This window comes from Entelurus aequoreus, linkage group LG04 (assembly GCF_033978785.1).
Source record: "Entelurus aequoreus isolate RoL-2023_Sb linkage group LG04, RoL_Eaeq_v1.1, whole genome shotgun sequence".
Lineage (NCBI taxonomy): Eukaryota > Metazoa > Chordata > Actinopteri > Syngnathiformes > Syngnathidae > Entelurus > Entelurus aequoreus.
Window position 1 is genome coordinate 58,980,880 of NC_084734.1, and position 19,808 is coordinate 59,000,687.

At 37.1% G+C, this 19,808-nt stretch overlaps 1 protein-coding gene across 2 annotated transcripts in view; it reads left to right on the plus strand.

Annotated features, from left to right (window-relative positions):
- The first annotated feature begins 649 nt into the window (after positions 1 to 649).
- The window catches only part of uvssa (UV-stimulated scaffold protein A), a 38,362-nt gene continuing 19,203 nt past the window's right edge, over positions 650 to 19,808 (plus strand). For both annotated transcript variants that reach the window (XM_062045348.1, XM_062045349.1), the window contains exons 1-8: positions 650 to 791; positions 3,599 to 3,723; positions 6,263 to 6,416; positions 7,875 to 8,051; positions 11,889 to 12,009; positions 14,042 to 14,488; positions 16,830 to 16,939; positions 17,147 to 17,275. In XM_062045348.1, the coding sequence (XP_061901332.1) occupies positions 3,614 to 3,723; positions 6,263 to 6,416; positions 7,875 to 8,051; positions 11,889 to 12,009; positions 14,042 to 14,488; positions 16,830 to 16,939; positions 17,147 to 17,275 (1,248 nt within the window). In that variant the 5' untranslated portion in view covers positions 650 to 791; positions 3,599 to 3,613. The remainder of the gene's footprint in view (positions 792 to 3,598; positions 3,724 to 6,262; positions 6,417 to 7,874; positions 8,052 to 11,888; positions 12,010 to 14,041; positions 14,489 to 16,829; positions 16,940 to 17,146; positions 17,276 to 19,808) is intronic.

The window sequence follows — 19,808 nt, forward strand, 5'->3', positions numbered from 1 at the left end:
AGACGTCAATGTAATAGCTCTCAATCCACTAAATAACTACCCCGTTTTAACAAGTTAAATGTGTAACAACCAGTATACTAATAAATAGATTAAATAAAAATGAATTTTAAAAAGCAGCTGAGATAGGCTCCATCACCCCCGCGACCGCGAACAGCACAAGTGGTAGAAAATGGATAGATGAATGATTTGCTGACATGATTTGTTTGTGTATATCACGTGACCACAGAGCTGACGCAGGGAAGCTTCCTGTTTGTATTGACGTCACACACAAGCAATTTATCATGTAAATATTCTCAGTCATTTACCTTCTTTTTCTTCTTCTTCGAAAATATAAGTACCTACATAAAGAAAATAAACATCGTATGCACTGAAACAATAGTCAGCTGAAAAAAATCGATCTTTTTTTTTTTTACTATACTTTATTTATATCGAATATATCAACTCACAATACTTCCAGTTGTAAAGTGTACTTTTTGTTAGCCTGCAGATATAGATTTCAAGTGAAGTGCTTCGTTTCAAAAACATTTATTAAAAAATTGACAATTTGACTCGCACATGACGTAACAGAAGCGCCGTCGAAAAAATGGCGAAAAAGGAAGTGACATGTCTTACGCATGCGTGCACTGATAGTGTGTTCCGGTGCGGAAAAACAAGAAGTGGCAGGAGAATAACAAGGACCAAATTTAAAGGATTAATCTGGTTTTCTACAGTGAAATAAGCAATTGTATCTACAATACAAGTTGTTTAACTCCTGCGAGTTCAATGTCCTAACACGCTGCCAGTGCGAGCAGGTAAGATGACGTCTTTGTTTACGCTGCTGCAATGTAAAAACAAAAATCTTACCTGTACTGTGCACACTCATTTATTACATGTGTACAGCTCCACTAATGGACATTGGAGTGTTACCTTCAAAGGCAACATTAAAGTATTGCTAGAAACATAATTTTATATGGGACTTTATTGTGTTATATGTATAATACATGTTCCAAAAAGAAAAAAGCATAAAACACCACCAGAATTAGAGATATTACAAGTCAAAGTGATGAAGCTTAGTGTTACGCTCATGACTTGTTGTATCTAAACATTACCCTATAAGATGAAGGCAATTGCATTTTATTGATATTTGAAATGTATTCAATGTTTATAAATGAATATTTAAATATACTAAATGTAAAAAAGGGAATAAATATTCAAAATAAGATCATTAAATAAAATCTAGTTTGTAAAAGTTTCAACTACAATTCTAAATAAGATGTCAAAACCAAACTGAATTTAAATACACACAGCTTAAAGATTGATCAATACCTATTTAAATTTAGTAATACATAAATATTTATCAAAATATAAAAGTAATATACCTGAACAGAACGCTCATGATGGTTACACCAAAATGTAACGCTATGAATCGCGTTTTTCCAAGTTTTTGGGGCATTTTTATGCTATTTCCAAGCATCTCCTTTTTATTATCGTTGATTTTAAATGGTCAAACTAATGCATATAAAATATGCATGCCCTAGTAAACAAAAAAAAAAAGTCATATTTATTTTGATTGTTACATTTTGAAGTACATTTGTGCAGGTGGGTGCAAATGTACCCATTACCAGAGCTGTACACACATATATTCCATCTCACGTCACCTTACGTACCAAGAGTGAAATTAATAAAGAAAATCAAATACATACAATACAACGTTTAATGCAAAAATAACACAACGTTAAACTGTTTATACATTGAATACACAATAAAATACAACTTTAAACGTATTATATGATACACGTTAAATATTACAAAAATTGTATATAATATAACTTTGAATACATAATATAATACAAACATATCGTACCATGAACATACAACATTAATGTCTTGGCAGACAAAAACAATCATACTGTACATGTACAATGTTGTATAAAGTACCAGGTGGAAACATAAGTCATTTATTCATATATTTCATATAGAACATGCTATATATACATTATATTTTCTTGTTTTATTTACATGACAGAATGACATGTCTAACGCATGTGTAGGAGCGATCATTAAATGTCTTTATTTTGTTTGGTTATGTTGGAGTGTTTTTTTTTTATTGAATTCTATTATGAAAGTTTCTGTAATGTAACTGTGGAGGTAGTCCAACCACACTCTATGGAATCTTTGTTTTTTAACCAAATACTCCTAACTAAACAGAGCAAAACATACAGTGGTACTTCAGTTTTGTTGATGTGAATGTGGAATACATATGATTAAAGATAAGGAAATGGATGAATGAGCATTTCAGTTTTACATTTATTGAAGACTCTTGTTGGTAAAGACGGCAATGAGAAGAAAGGCTTTGTACTTTACGACCATTGAATTCAAAAATGTTTCTCCCCTTCTTTATCAAAGTGCTGGCACTCATAACTTTCTTTGGATTTTTTTGCAGTCTTGCTCAATAAAAAAAAGTACACAGACTGAATCACCAACGCATGGATTATTTGTTTGGACACTCCATTTCACGCAAGGATAAGCGCGGTCAGACTAGTTTATTGTACACAATGTGTGGACGTGCGATAACCATTTGTGAACCTGAGAAATGCGTTTGCCAAAATGTTAGTTAAAAAGTGTGACATATGAAAACAGAGGTACCACTGTACTTGTTTAAAAATGTGTAAAACACAGTGGTGCAATACCACAATATGATTTATTACTATCATATCAGTGCTCACATGTACGGATCTTTATACTATTCCAATAATGATAAACTTCAAGTGCTCCCTGTTGTCATTATAATAAAGATACAATTTAAATGCAAATATAAGTGAAGTCACTGTACTACAGTAGTACAGCCATTAAGAGAAATTAAATGTGTTAACATTAGAAATAAATTAATATGTCAACTGTCAATATTCAATTACACTTTTACTTGATTCAGTATTGAAGACTTTGTCATAGTTTATGTAGTACATTTTTTATGTGCAATTAATGTGAGATCTTCCATCCATCCATTTTCTACCGCTTGTCCCTTTCGGGGTCGCGGGGGGACATAAGGAAGAGCCTATCTCAGCTGCATTCGGGCGGGAGGAAGCCGGAGTACCCGGAGGGAACCCACGCAGTCACAGGAAGAACATGCAAACTCCACGCATCTAATCGTGTATTAATACTCCGAGAGACTTATTTTATGAACTACCATCAATGTGAACACCATCTATCTGTAATTGTGCTGGACTATTAATTTTGCAATTACAAATAACTTTATTTTATTTGTTTTACATTCATTCATCATTTGTTAGCATCCAACCACTTCTTTTTAAATTGAAACATATTGACCATTATTCTCCTTATTGGCTCCCATACATTCTCACAAGTACAAAACTATAAGTTTTGTCTGCAAATGTAATTTAAATACTTTGGAGACATTGTTTGATACAAAAACTCAACCGTTTTGGACCTGTGGGACGCCACGCGCAATGTCCAAGCTGATTTTAATGTTTGTAAATTATTTGATTAAAAGCTGTTTTCATTGTTTACGAACAATTTATTTACAAGGTGATTTCATATTTTATAAATGCTTCATTGAGTTTGCTTTACATGATAAAAGCACAAGTGTGTGATTGTGCAGGTGTCCCACAAAGCCATGGAGTTGTCTCAGAGGGACAGGCTGTCTGAGCTGGTGGAAGAAATTACCACCTCTGGTCAGACGGATGTCAACAAGCACAAGATGAAGGAAGTCAAGAAAATATGCAAGTAGGTTACAGCCAGAAGATCATGTAATCAAGACACCTAAATATCCTCTCTCATTTAAAAAGTGTAGTAATGTTTACTTAATAATAACAAGTCTTACTAAATCATGAGAAGTTGAGTCTGATTTCATTTCAAACATAAAAAAAAAACTTTGTCTTTGTACACAATATATCAGAAATATCTAGTTTCAATATGATCCATAGTAACCAGGGCTGCACAAATAATAAGTTAACTAATGTGAATAATTATAAAATATATTTTTTTATTAATCATGGATATACACAGATTAATCATGCAATTTATTTTGACTGTGTATGCTCCTTTACCTTAACCAGGGATGGTTACTTGAAAGACGATACAGGTTCTTATATGGTCAGTGATCAGGTCAATGCATATGTCAGTGCAAAGTTGAGTGAAAAGGTTCTTACCGGTGTGTTTGCATGCAATGTTACCTTCTAATTACACCCCGACTGGACATTAAATGAAACTGTTACTATGTTTTGAGCAAATAAATCTAGTGCATTCAAGTAGCCTAAAACATTTTTTAAAAAATCCTGTATTACATTCTGACAATACATTTGCATTTGTGTTTGAGGCCTTTTTAAGTTCATTTAAATTAAGCAAGCAATGAATAGCCTGTGATTAAATGTGATTTAAAAAAATATACCTTGACAGCACTAATAATAACATTGTGTGTTAAACATACTTGGCCAATAAAGCTGATTCGGATTCTGATAAAATAATAATAACATTTAAATGATTTACCACCTGTGATTGTAACAGTACTGGAATGACTTGATTACTTGTAGCTGTAAAAGTGTCATGCAATCTGTTGTGTTGAAAGATTAAGAGTGGGTTTATTGCATTAGTGCTCGCTAAAAGTGTTATAATGGCTATTATGACAGACCAGCTAATTAAAATAGTTAAATTGTTCAGGTTTTTAATGAATAAGACATGTAGCTATATAAGAATAACATATTTGTGGTTTATAACATGAACTATGAATAATAAAACATTGAACATAACAGAGTATGTACACATTGTTTACTTCCTAGACAACATCCTCCACATAGTTTGCAATCAAGCAAAAACACCACAAACAAACAAACACTGACTCACCCTACTTTGTAAACAACCCCCCCTCTCAGATTTGTACCAAAGTCTAGTCACTATAGTAAACAACATCTTCATCACTGGAATTGTCAATGCTTTCAATAACATTGCAGTTAATTCCACAGTTCAATACGTAATTCATGTAACAGCATGATTGCAAAGGCAAAACAGTGACATCTACTATACCTAAATCTTGTCTGAATGAAAAAAAAAAAGAATAAAAAAAATAAGAAGACATAATTAATCTTTTCCAGCTAGAATTGCAAATCATTTGTTGGCTACATCTTCAATGTCAATCAATCAATCAACATTTTTATTATATAGCCCTTAATCACGAGTGCCTCAAAGGGCTTCACAAACCACAACGACATCCTCGGATCTGAACCCACATCCAGGCAAGAAAAAACTCAACCTAATGACAAACCTTGGGAGGGACCGCAGATGTCAGGGACTCATTTATACTCTAGCCTTTATATAGACCCCTTTTTCAGACCAATTGACCTGCCGCTTGTCTTTTCTGCTCTGCCCCTCTCTCCTGCGTGGAGAGGTTATCAGGTGGCCCTGGATCGGTTTCCACGGAGAAGGCACTAGCAAGATTTAAACAATAATTTAGAGACATTTGGTGTAGTTTTTTGGTTCAGTTTATGTGGTGATCAATTAATTAGTCAGCTGGTTGTGAGAATGTACTGTGTAATGCAAATTACACCTTCGGTTGAAAATAGCTAACTGTGCATTTGATATTATATTTTTTAACTTTCTGATGTATGGATCTTCATATTCATACAAGCTATTGTGCTCAAAATACTGACTCCTGGAGCTCAGTTAGGGCTTGTAGTTTATTCGTGGTGAATGGCGGTTTCTAACCAAAATATACTATTTCTACCATTTGTGCCTTTCGCGGTCGCGAGGGGGCTGGATCCTATCCCAGCTGCATTCAGGTGGAAGGCATAGTACACCCTGGACAAGTGGCTACCTCATCTCAGGGCCTACACAGATAAACAGTCAAGGATTCACATTTACACATTAGCGCCATTTCAGTGTAGGCCAATCAGCCTATTTCCAAGTGCAATTCTTTGAAGGTGGGAGAAGGCCAAAGTACCTGGAAATAACCCAGGCAGTCACAGGGAAAACATGGCAACTCCACACAGAAAGACCCAGAGCCCTGGAATCAAACTTGGGACGTTCTAGCTGTGAGGCACGAGCGTTAACCACTGCGTCACAGTCCTGCTTGATGTTACAATACTACAGCATAATCACAAGGGAAGCTAAAACAAGTGAGATTGATAATACAATAATGTGATTTCCTGCTTTTTTAAAATTCCTTTGCTATTTGTCATTACTTGAATCCATTGGAGGTTGTTCTCTTAACTATACTTTCTATTAAGTCCTCGTTTCAATGAACTATTGCTTTTATTTATTTTTTTGTTAGGGAGTCAAATGACTGCATTGATCACGTGTACCATACAATCATGTCCCAACTCAACCAAGACCACGCTGAGATCCGCCTGTCAGCCTTTCAGCTGGCCAGTGAGCTCTTCACCAGGTCCCATCACTTCAGAACTCTTCTAGTGGACAACTTCCAGGTACTGCAAATATTTATCTTTTTCATTTCAAAAACACAAATTATGGGGTGTCCAAAGTTTGTCTTGTATTGGCACATTCTACAGACAAAATAAACATATCCCGGATTAGAACATTACACCAAAAAAGGGAACCGGCTCAAATCCCCCCAAAATGGGACTTGATAACCAAAATGGCCGACGACCCATGGGTCTTACTGTACATAGTCTTTGATGATTTCCATTCGTCCTGTCATGATGAGAATGTTTACACATTGCTAAATATAGTAAGCCTTCAAAAAAATTGTAATTGGCGTAATAATAACAATATTAGTAAAGAATAGTACCAGTAATAATAAATATGGCAACAGGGTTGGAATACATTTTACACTAATTAGCTTTTTTTTTTTTAACTTATAACACAAAGCGAAGATGTTTTTAGATACTCTAGCATGTATTGATTTAACTACATGTATTATTTTAGCATCTTTTAATGTACAAAATGTATCAAATGGCCCCTCATGCTTTATTATTTCAATATATGGCCCTCGCTAGAAAAGGTTTGGACAACACTGCACAAATGCAATTATTATGTCAAGCAGTGTACTATATGATACTGTATACGATATGATGTGTGTTATTCAGATACGATATAGATTGATATTGAAGGGAACAGGGGTTGGCATCCTTTTAAAACAAAAGAGTAATTTGGTCTCCTCTTCCACTTAAGAAAAATAGTGTGTGTGAAGGCACAAAACATAACACAGCTAATGAATGTTTACTCTAACAGGCAAAGGCATCTTTCTTTGCGGAATTAAATTTTTTTCTCCCGAAATTGTTCTATTTTTGCGACGTGTTGATGGTTAGCCTACTGCGGGGGTCACACATTTTAGAAGCTAACGAGTCTTTCATTGCACACATACACCTCCCGTTTCCTTGTCTTTCTTGCACTCATCCAGTCAGGAAACATTCATGGCCTTATAGACAGACAAAAATTATAGAAAGTATATCGAAATATAGAGCCTTTGTGTGTTTGCTTTTATACACCAACACAACACTTTCTCAACTTGAGTTCTACACATATATATATATATATATATATATATATATATATATATATATATATATATATATACAGTATGTTTCAGAGATAATAAATCATTTAAGTAACATCAACAGTTTCTTAAAATGTCCTATCATACATTGCCAACTTTTCATACGTCTGTATATGTTTTTTATGTTGTACTACATGATGTACAAGTGCCATATTATGAGCTTTCTGTGTTTTTAAATCATCCCTGATTTTATTTATGCACAATACTGTGGACCGGTGTACACCTGTACTTTATGGTTTTAATCCCACACAGGTCACTATTTCTTTTTGTGTTTGTAAAAGTACATATGTATGATGCAGATGGTGATAAGCAAGATAATATCTAAATCTTAATTTGGCCTTCATAAGTTTTGCTTTCTCTCTGGCAGGAGTTGTTGGAGTTGACAGTGGAGACCAACTTTGAGCGCCCCCTTCCTGCTCCTCAACCAGTAGCCAGAAAACTAAGGTCCCTTGCTGTGCAGACCATCCAGTCCTGGCAATCCTCTTATGGCTCAGCATATAAGAAGTTGGAACTGGGCTACCACTTTCTCAAACAATTTAAAAAGGTGAGTGAGCCTGAGGATCATGTAAAAATACAGTACAACCTGCGATAAAGACAAAGTTTTGAAGGAAATCACTGACACATTTCAGTTTGCCAAAGCATTGATTAAAGCAAGCTACTTCCCTGACAACCTAATTGACGTTTTGCAAAAAAATAGAAACATCAAACACAGATACAATGCGCAAAACGTCGGGCTGTCGGTTGGACACCCTTGGTATATACCAGGGGTCGGCAACCCGCGGCTCCGGAGCCGCATGCGGCTCTTTGACCACTCTGATGCGGCTCAGCTGCATACTTGCCGATATATATATATATATATATATATATATATATATATATATATATATATATATATATATATATATATATATATATATGTATATATATATATATATATATTTTTTTAAAAATAATTTTTATTATTTACTTACTTTATTTTATTTAATTATTTGTAATTGTTGTTTTTAATTTAATTTAATTTGTATTTAATTTTATTATTATTATTTTTAAATTATTATTATTTTTGTTTAATCTTATTATTTATTTGTGTGTGGCGTCGCGCGGGTCTCGCTTCCTGTTGGGTGGGATCCGTGCCCGTGTGGCCCGACCTTGCGCTGTGGGGTCTCTGTTGGCGACTTGATGTGGTGGCGGCGCGGCGCCCGTGTCTGGTCTGGATACTGTGTCTCGGTTGTTTGGGCGGTGGTGTGTTTGTGCGGGTTTGGATTGGGGTGGTGGGGTCTTTTGGTGGGGGGGGGGGTGTTGGTGTCTCTTGTTTGCGTGTTGGCGTTTGGGCTTGCTGGCGCTGGCTGGTCTTTGTGATCCTGTTGGCGTGTGGTTGCCAGTCGCAGTTTTTTTTTGATCGCTTTGATTTGATTGGGTGGTGCTGGCTGTCTGGGGGTGTTGTGGCTGCTGTTTCTGCTGCCGTTTGTTTGTGGTGTGGGCGCCCGTGGCTGCTGGGTCTGGTGCAGGGGGGTGGCTGATGTTGTGACTGGTGGCAGCGCGCGAGCGTGGTGGTTGTCGGGGCTGACAAACTGTGTATATGTATGTGTGTGTGTGTATGTATGTATGTATGTATGTATGTATATATATGTGTATGTGTGTGTATGTGTACATGTGTATGTTTATGTGTATGTATATATATGTACCGGTATGTATATTTCTGGGGGTACGTTCTGGGCCTGCCTGTCGGGTGGGGGTCGGCGCCTCAGGCTACTGCATCCGGACTGCGTGTCTGGAGCTCCTGGGTCCCACCGTCCATCCCTTCCGGGTGCCCGTCTTGGTTGGGGCCTGCTGGGTCTGGTCATGGGGGGCCTGTTGCCGGTGGGGCGGGGGCGGTCTTCCCGTCCGGTTGCGGGGGGTCTCCGGGCCCCTCGGGCGGGGCGTCCCGCCTTTCTGTCCGTGTGGGCTGTGGTCTCTCGCTGGCTTGGGGTGTGGCTGCCCCCTGCTTTTCTCGTGCCTTGTCCTCTGCCGGGTGCGTCTGTCTGCGGCCTGCTGCTGGCCCTTGTGGGCGGCGCGGTGGGCCAGGCTCTGGGGTTCCTGTCGCTGTCCGGCTTGGCTGCGTGGGGGCGGTGGCCCCTGGTTCCCTGGGCACCACACCTACTGTTTGTGGGATGGGCTCTCGGGGAGGCTGGGGCCGTACTCTGGCTCCCGCACACACTGGGAGTCAAATGTATTGTACATGCAAATTCACATATACTCACACACATACATACAGACATACATAGGTACCTACGCTCCCACATACATATACAAATAAATACAGTACATATTTACACACTCAAAGTTCGTACATCCACACGCACATTCATTATACAAACATACTGTATACACATACTGTACATATACATTCACTGTAAAAACATACATATACACATACTGTACATATACACTCACTGTACAAACACACACATACACATACTACACATATACATTCACTGTACAAACACACACATTCATATACTGTACATATACATTCACTGTACAAACACACATATACACATACTGTACATATACATTCACTGTTTAAACACACATACTGTATACACATACTGTACATATACATTCGCTGTACACACATATACACATACTGTACATATACATTCACTGTACAAGCACACATATACACATACTGTACATATACAAGTACATATGCACACATACACTCATGCACATAATCACGTTTCATCAAACATATATTAACGTTGTTGCCCTAGGGTAAACTGGGTATAACACATGGCACACTGACAAAGCTTAACCTATTGTTACTATAACAATCTACAAGGTTAATGTAGGTTGCTTCTCTTTCTTCCCCTCCATTTTTCTGCATTCTTTCGTATCTCAAGTTATCATTACGTATTTGTATTGTTGCATTTGAACAATTGTATTGTTGGAGAATGAATGATGAATGAATGAGTTGTAAAAATGAATGATGGGTTCTCACTTCTCTGTGAAGCGCTTTGAGTGTCTAGAAAAGCGCTATATAAATCTAATCCATTATTATTATTATTATAACACATGGCACACTGACAAAGCTTAACCTATTGTTACTATAACAATCTACAAGGTTAATGTAGGTTGCTTCTCTTTCTTCCCCTCCATTTTTCTGCATTCTTTCGTATCTCAAGTTATCATTACGTATTTGTATTGTTGCATTTGAACAATTGTATTGTTGATAATAAAGGTAAAGTATTGGTATTGTTTATTATCAATAGCACTATTTCTATTGGTATTCATATTGCTCCATTTTTAGTGTAATAATGCTCATTGTCATTTCTGTATTTTTATTTTTATTTTCGCTAACTGCTTATTTGCTATTACTTTTACCATCATATTTGTACATGTCGTATTTGCTGTTGTTGTTTTTGTCTCTCTGTCTAATCCCCCTCTTGTCCCCACAATTCCCCCCTCTGTCTTCCTTTTTCTCTCTTTCTATCCCCTCCTGCTCCGGCCCGGCTGCACCAAATGATAATATAAATACATTTAATAAAGTCAAAATACAAGTAAGGCAACAAGAGAAGTATCCTACACTTCTCTTTTGTAAAGTAAATCTGAACAGCCGATATGGGCATCTACATCTGCTATATGATTTGCCCGAGAAGCTGGGCAGGACATTATTTAAAAAAACAAAAAAAAACGTAGGAGACAGCAAAGCATAGTTAGTCATCAGCCACACAGCTTACAGGTTCATTGGCAACACTAAATTGGCCCTAGTGTGTGAATGTGAGTGTGAATGTTGTCTGTCTATCTGTGCTGGCCCTGTGATGAGGTGGCGTCTTGTCCAGGGTGTATCCCGCCTTCCGCCCAAATGCAGCTGAGATAGGCTCCAGCAGCCCCCGCTACCCCAAAAAAAAGGGACAAGCGGTAGAAAATGGATGGATGGATGGATGGATGTGCAAAGCTGCCACTGTTTCCGCCTTGGTTTAAAGAGCGAGATGTAAATATTTCTTCACTGTCATGTCAAGCTAATATAAAATCACTGCAACGTCCCAATTCCATCCTTCATATTAATGAACCAGTCATTAGATTTGGTTCGTTAAAGAGTATCACAACCCTCCATTCTTTTAATCAAATTTGATACTCTAACATTTATCAATGCAGAACAAAGTTGATTAAAAAACAACTAAGAATTAAAAGAAAAAAGGTAATCTGCAGTTTTATTAATAATTATATTTTTTTTAAACTCACTTTAGTATCTCTCCTACAGAGTTCATTGCAATAAATTAAGCGATTACATCATCTAGCGACTTTTAGTACAGCCAATAGCTACTTTTCGTGCTGAAGAGTTGACAACACTGGATAGACACACAGTCCCTTTTTAGACTTTTTTTGTGCTTTGTTTCAGGTGGACTTTCAGGATGCTGAGGCCAGGACAGTAGCAGAGCGGCAAAGAGAGCGAGAGAGACAAAGGAAAATGGAGAAGATACACGACCAACGACTGAAAGCAGCCACTGAAGAATTGCAAGGTATATACAATCAACACTTTTTATGTATGCCAGTGACAAAGTAATGGTCTCTTATTTTCCAAAACAGTTGAAAGCTTCTACCGTCTGGTAAACAATTCAAAATGTTCTATACAGTAAGGACATGAGATGGAAGGTTTGTACAATGTAACCACGGCAGTGCACATCAAAAAGAAAAATGATAACTAAGCAGCATAGTCGTCTCATTATTGAAACTTTTTGTATCTCCCTCCTTTGCAACCTTCTAGTGTGTAGTCCGCTTGATGCTAAAGAGCTGTATTTTGCTCTCTTGTTTCATGACAAACATTTATAAGATATGTAATGTAGGCAAGATTAAACATCACAATACTAACCAGTCAAACAACCAAATTGATAATGTTGCTTACAAACCATCACATAACATTGGCAAAGTAAGTTTGTGAAAGTTGCATTATGATGTTGATATTTAGGTACCTGTTCAGTGTAATCCTGTTTAATTGCTGATATCCAATATATCAGCAAAAAATGATATCGGATTATATGGGCTTGCATGTAAAATTTGTGATATAAGCTTTGATACGGCGTGGCGTAGTGGGTAGAGCAACAGTGCCAGAAACCTGAGGGTTGCAGGTTCGCTCCCCGCCTCTTACCATCCAAAAAATCGCTGCCGTTGTGTCCTTGGGCAGGACACTTCACCCTTTGCCCCCGGTGCCGCTCACACCGGTGAAATGAATGATGAATGAATGGTAGGTGGTGGTCGGAGGGGCCGTAGGCGCAAACTGGCAGCCTCGCTTCCGTCAGTCTACCCCAGGGCAGCTGTGGCTACAAATGTAGCTTACCACCACCAGGTGTGAATGAATGATGGGTTCCCACTTCTCTGTGAGCGCTTTGAGTATCTAACAATAGAAAAAGCGCGATATAAATCTAATCCATTATTATTATTATTATTGATACAAACAGTCATGCAACTTGTTTACCTGTTCAAAGCTGGACAGCCAGTTAACATCTAAATGTAATCCAATAAGCACACATGGTTGTTTTTTTCTTGTATTTTAGTCAAATTATTTAGGAAAGGTAAACATTACGGGTGTCAAAAATGATTTACTATTTGTACCGATTCTTTATCGATTAAAAAAAATCAAAAATGTATCTGTTCCGTCCAGCCACTCGGGCAAATCATATTATTAATGTAGATGCCCACATTTGCTGTACATATTTATCTTAGAAAATAGAAATGTTAGATACTTTTCTTGTTTCCTTTTTTGTATTTGACTTTATTAAATGTTTGGGAAACTTTTTTTTTTAAACAAAACCAGTTTTCTTTAAGTAATACATGAAATGGTCAGAGCTGTTTTTCTATTTTATGGAGGAATGTAGTTAATCATAGAACTGGCATCCAATGTTATTAAACAAGTATAGATTTTGAATCGAGAATCCTTTTGAATTGAGAATCGATTCTGAATCGCATTGTTACCCCCAAGAATCGAATCGTGTGGTGCCCAAAGATTCACAGCCCTAGTAAACATGGTAGGCTATAGGCTACTAGGAGCGAGCAGCTGCACAATTGCTAAGAACACAATAGCACACAAGCTAGACATATTTAGAAAGTGCTGCACATTGATGCGATTGCATAACATTTTAAATATTGATTTAAACTACTTTAAACACTGGAAAATAGTATTCATTGTTTACGAGACTTTACTCTGAAATGTAATGTTAAAGATTATTCAGGAACGATATACTCTTTATATATTTGTGTTACTTTTTATGCCAACTATACTTTATTTCTTTAAAACAACTACAAACATTTTAGTTCACATTCACATTATGAAGGCCATGTGCATATATTTCATGTATTTGATGATTCTTTGAGTCCTGTTACTCTGAGTCATCTTCACCTTAGGAACTTTGTACAAAATAATTTCCATTCAGAGCAGTTCAATGTGTTTATGATCACATGTATAGTTGGAAAAATGTAAGCTAATTATGAGTTTCAGAACAGATAGAAGCCGGTGCTGCAACAGTGATTTTGACCCCAGTATTATTTATTTTACAGAGTCCTCCCCAGAGATTGAAGTAGCATTGACGGAGTTGGACTCCTGCCTTACGCTGCTTTTCCCTCAGTTTGACTTTGCAGACAGCCATGCAAGTAACAACAGTGACAGCTGCTTGCTCACGCAAACAACCACAGCATGTTTGTCAGACGACGAGCAGCCCTGTTGCAGCACGAAGCAGACCAACAACACCAAAGACAGCATGCAAGAGAACAAGGAGAGGAGTAGCAAAGACAAAAAGGTCAAGAAGAAGAAGAAGAAGGAAGGTGAAAATGAAAAAGTCAACTGCAGTGACAAGATGGAGGGGATTGAAGAAGGACAAAGTGTGATAGCCCATGAGGAAGACGGTAGATGTGAAGCAGAAGAAGAACCTCTTCACGGAGACACCTTTATTCAAAACTCTGGTCTAATCTCCCGCTCGTATTGTCTGGACTTAAACATTAGTCCTGGTAGGTATTTTTTATTTGCATAATACTGCATGGTATTTCTGTGTTAACAGCTTTGAGGCGCACACGCAGTAAGGGATACGATTGTTGGCTCCAACCCACAATGTTTCATTTAAAAACTGGAAACTGACGAATGTAATGTCTATGGATGTTCTCATTCATCAAGTTATTTTGTATTCAGGGCATTCAATCAATCGCAACTGTCTGTTCAGTTTACCTGAGAATAACAAAAGTCACATTTAAAAAATAACTACAATTTGACAAGCTACAAAGCTTTTGATAGACTGGAGTTTTTTGACGAAACACATTAATTTCATGTAGATGCAAAAATGAAGCATACAGAGAAAAGAACACCTCACTTAATTTTGACATGGAGGTTATATTCTGAGGATGCATCCACCACAGGTTGTGTTTCATCTGGGCTGGGTACAATGAAACCTTAAGACTAAGAAGGCATTCTGGAGCCCACTGTGTTGCTCAGTGTCAGAAAGCTTGATCTCACACGCAGATCATAAGTCCTCCAACAATACACTCAAGAATGGCTAGGGAAGAAAAACGTGACTATTCTGAAGTATGAGCCGTGATTTAAATTAAAAATGCGAAAAAGTATTAGGTTACGGGGACAAGCATTTTTGTCCAGGACAGTTTCATGAGTTCTTTTTAACCAAAATTTGAAAGAAATATCTGATTTCCATGCATTTATTTGTTGTCTCTATTGTCACTTCTGTCAGTTTCCATTATTTATGTTATTTTTGTGTGTAATTTCATGATTCACAGCACTTCTTTGGCATAACGGTGCCAACAATTTCAACCTTGACTGTATTTTAGCTGACTCTGCCTATTTAAACTTCTGTAAAGCTGATATTTAGTATGACCACACCAACACGTGCACGTGTTGGTGTGGTCATACTATGTATTGTGGTCAGACTGTGTTGCAATTGCTCGTCCACATGAACATACCCCAAACTTTCATAATAGTAAGACTTCAACATGTTTAGATTGTAATAGTGAGCGTAAAATGTGTAATGTCAAAACAAATGGTCATACAGTGATATAGAAACTTTGTGTTATTAATTTGTTCCAAAAAGTCCAACCAAGATCAAATCGTACAAAAACTGAAGGAATTGTTTTAATAAAAAATAAAGTAAATCCAATGAATCCAAAAATATGAAGATTAAAACACATTTTATAGAGAATAATGATAGTGTTAAAGCAGAAAACAATGTGAAATACATATAAATGATACATGAAATATATTAAAATAAATGAACATTCAACATCAATTGTAACTTTATTATACACTTGTTGGTGAAGATGACGAACAAAGAGGAATGAGGGACGGGGGAGCCACACAAACACCACGTTCTTTTTTTTAATTCAATAGTGTTTCTCACTTTCTTTTTCAAAGTGCTGGCATTTATGACTTTCTTTGGTCCAATGGTGGATGGATTTTTGGCAGCCAATATAAAAAACTACAGAGACTTATAAACCAACACAAGGATTCCTTTTTTTGGACACTACATTCCACTGAACTTCAACTAATAATGTTTGGCTGTATGATAATGGAAGCAGACTTTTGTCAAAGAAGATTGATTCATACATTAAGTGGGGCGAAAGGTGAGGTAACACTGTACATTCTTAATGACTATAGAGTGGTCCCTTGCCATGTTGCGTGTCAAAGTTTGCGGCTTCACACTATTGTAATTGTATTTTTTTTTTTAATGTAAGCATATTCTACTACATTTTTTTGTCCTAAATTAAGCATTTTCAAGCATAGAAATAGCTAAATGAATTACAAATATCAATATTACAGTAGATCTTGTGGATACATATATTGGCCATTAGATGAGAGTGTGCTGTTCGGTATCGTGGGCTCTGATTGGTTCAACTTCAGGCAGCGTTACTACATTAGTTTAGAAAAGTGTAAAGGTGAATATGTGAGTTATTTATTGTCTTGTGTTCTCTTATAATGTTAAAACATGTGCGTGGAATGTTTTTCATGCTATACTTAGGAAAATATACAATTTTTAATGAATATTTCCTGTTGCACAGAAATTAATTTAACACGGTCAGGCCAGGAACCAATTAGCATCGATAATATATATATGTATGTATGTATGTATGTATGTATGTATATATATACTGTGTATATATATATATATATATATATATATATATATATATATATATATATACTGTATGTATACTGTGTATATATATATATATATATATATATATATATATATGTATGTGTATGTGGGTACCAAATACTTCCACTACAGTAGTACAGTATTTGTAGTAGTGGTAATAATATAATCTGTTACTGCATGTTTATTGGACACAGGTCTTCATGTAGCAGAGAATGAGGATAATGAAGCGGTACTTTCAACACTGTTGGATCTACAAAGACTCCTAACAAGCAAACATCTGCCTGCTGTGCGTCGTTGGGTTCAGGTTAGTACAAGCACACGTAGCAACACAAACCTTATTTAATGATGTAACTAGAATACGACTTACTTTTTTTTCTTGACATTTGTAGCCCCAAAGGAATTAGCATCGTTGTTTTATTGGGGCATCAGTGTGATGAAAAAACTCACACTTGTCATCTGCCATCTTGAAATGAAGTGGATAATAGGTGATGGTGTGTGTGTGCATTGGCAGGTGTTCATCAAGTGTGGTGCAGAGCAGCAGGTGTTGAAAAGAGCACTGGATTTAAAGAGATCCCTGGAGGCTGCCCAGATCAAACTGAACAAGTTGGACATTGACTGTAAGGACAGAGTCAGAAAAGTGGTGAGTTGCCTTCTTTACTTTCAAAAATGTATTTTACAACATACTCCAGTGTTTTTCAACCTTTTCTAAGCCAAGGCACATTTTTTTCATTGAAAAAATCCCGAGGCAGTCCACCAGCAAAAAACATAAAAAAATTAAACTCAGTAGCCGATATTGACAATAAAAAGTTGTTCTCGCAATTGTTGGATATGAATTCAAACCATAACCAACCATGCATCACTATAACTCTTGTCTCAAAGTAGGTGTACTGTCACAACCTGTCACATCACGCACCGTAACTTATTTTGAAGTTTTTGGTGTTTTCCTGTGTTGTGTTTTAGTTCTTGTCTTGCGCTCCTTTTTTTGGTGGCTTTTCCTGTTTTGTTGGTATTTTCCTGTAGCAGTTTCATGTCTTCCTTGAACGCTATTCCCCGCACCTACTTTGTTTTCGCTATCAAGACTATTTAAGTTGTGCGGACGTTATCCTTCTTTGTGGGGACATTGTTGATTGTCATGTCATGTACGGATGTACTTTGTGGACGCTGTCTCTGCTCCACACGCTGTAAGTATTTGCTGTCGTCCAGCATTCTGTTTTTGCTTACTTTGCAGCCAGTTCAGTTTTAGTTTCATTTTGCATAACCATCCCTAAGCTTCACTGCCTTATCTTAGCGGCACTCGCCTTTTGTTTATTTTTGGTTTAAGCGTTAGATACCTTTTTACCTGCACGCTGCTTTTCGCTGTTGTCTGCATATTGTGATCACAACAAACATCTACAAAGCAATTAGCTACCTGCTGCCACTTACTGATATGGAAGAGTATTACATGGTTACGCTACCGATCTCTAGACAGCACAGACACTCAACAACGGCACAATTGCGGATTATAATTACTGGTTTGCAAAACATATTTTTAACCCAATTAAGTGAGTATACATAATCTCCAACGGCACACCAGACTGTATCTCACGGCACACTAGTGTGCCGCAGCACAGTGGTTGGAAACCTTTGACATACTCTACTATCCAACATATGTTAATACAATTCCTAATGGTCTACAACATTGTTTATCCTAGTATACAGTGGAAAATACAAATTTGCTAGCAGAAAAGGCTGCCATGTCTATACAGAAACTGAAAAGTGAAGGAAAGGTACTAGTTGTATTTGACCCCATCTGAAAAGAGTGACCAATAGATGGCAGCGCTGTGCAACAAACATTTCTCAAGTTACAGCTTATGTTTGATTATCTCAATTTTCTGTGAATTGTACTTGATATGCAAGCATACACGATTTCACAAAATAATAACGCATACTGGTGCCTGTGTAAATTTGCTTTATAGATAAACCATCTGTTACAGTATATATCTTAACTCTTCTTCGCTCAATATTTGTTTTAAGGGGTCGTATTATGATTTTGTTTCTACACCTAAAACACTTCATTGTGGCCTACATAACATGTAATGGTGGTTCTTTGGTCAAAATTGTGCATAGATTGTGTTATACAGACCATCTTCAAGCTGCTTTCTAACTGTTATTTATTTATTCTTATTTACGTGCCTCTTGTCCCCGTCATCCATGTTTTAGTTGTTTGCGCTTCCATATGGAGTCTACTGACAGATGTAAGTTAGAACTACCGTATATGCTACTTTGTATTAAAAATGGCAACAATAGAGAATGCATGTGCATGTACTAGCCAGTCTGCCCCACAACAAGAGGAGAGAGAAGCAGAAGGAGCTTATTGACTACAATGTTGGTCTCTAATGTTGGACCCGTGCAAAGATCTTCAGTTAACCTCTACCACAGGGGTGCTCATTGCGTCGATCGCGAGCTACCGGTCGATCACGGAGGGTGTGTCAGTCGATCGCCAGCCAGGCATTAAAAAAATAGTCCTAAAAATGAGCGTTCATAAATCTTCACTATGGCGTCACTTTCGTCACTTGATTGACATTCACGGCACCCGAGGGTCTTCTGAGATGACGCTGGCTGCTGCCAGCTCATTATTAAGAAAAAATTACAGACAGGAAGGCGAGAAACACTTTATTTCAACAGACTGGCGCCGTACCTGTCGTCAAAACTCCAAAGACCGACTGCACATTTGCACAATAAAAGCTCTGCTTCATCCTGCCTGCACTAACAAAACAAGAGTCTCAGAAAGCTGGCGTGCACAAGCAAGCAAGCTACAGAGTTTGCCGTCAATGTATTTCTTGTAAAGTGTATACAAAGGAGTATGGAAGCTGGACAAATAAGATGCCAAAAACCAACCACTTTCATGTGGTATTGGACAGAAAGCAGGACTTTTTTTCTCCTCCATTTGAAAATGCGGACGTTATCAGCACCACTGTCTGATTCCAATCAATGCAAGTCATCAGAATCAGGTAATACACCAACTTATATTCTTGTCTTCATGAAAGAAAGGAATCTATATTTGTTAAACATGCTTGCATTATCTTTAAACACCTTTAACTTGTTAAACATATTAACTACGGTATATGTGTTAAACATGCTTGTATTATCTTTAAACACCTTTAACTTGTTAACAATATTAACTATATGTGTTA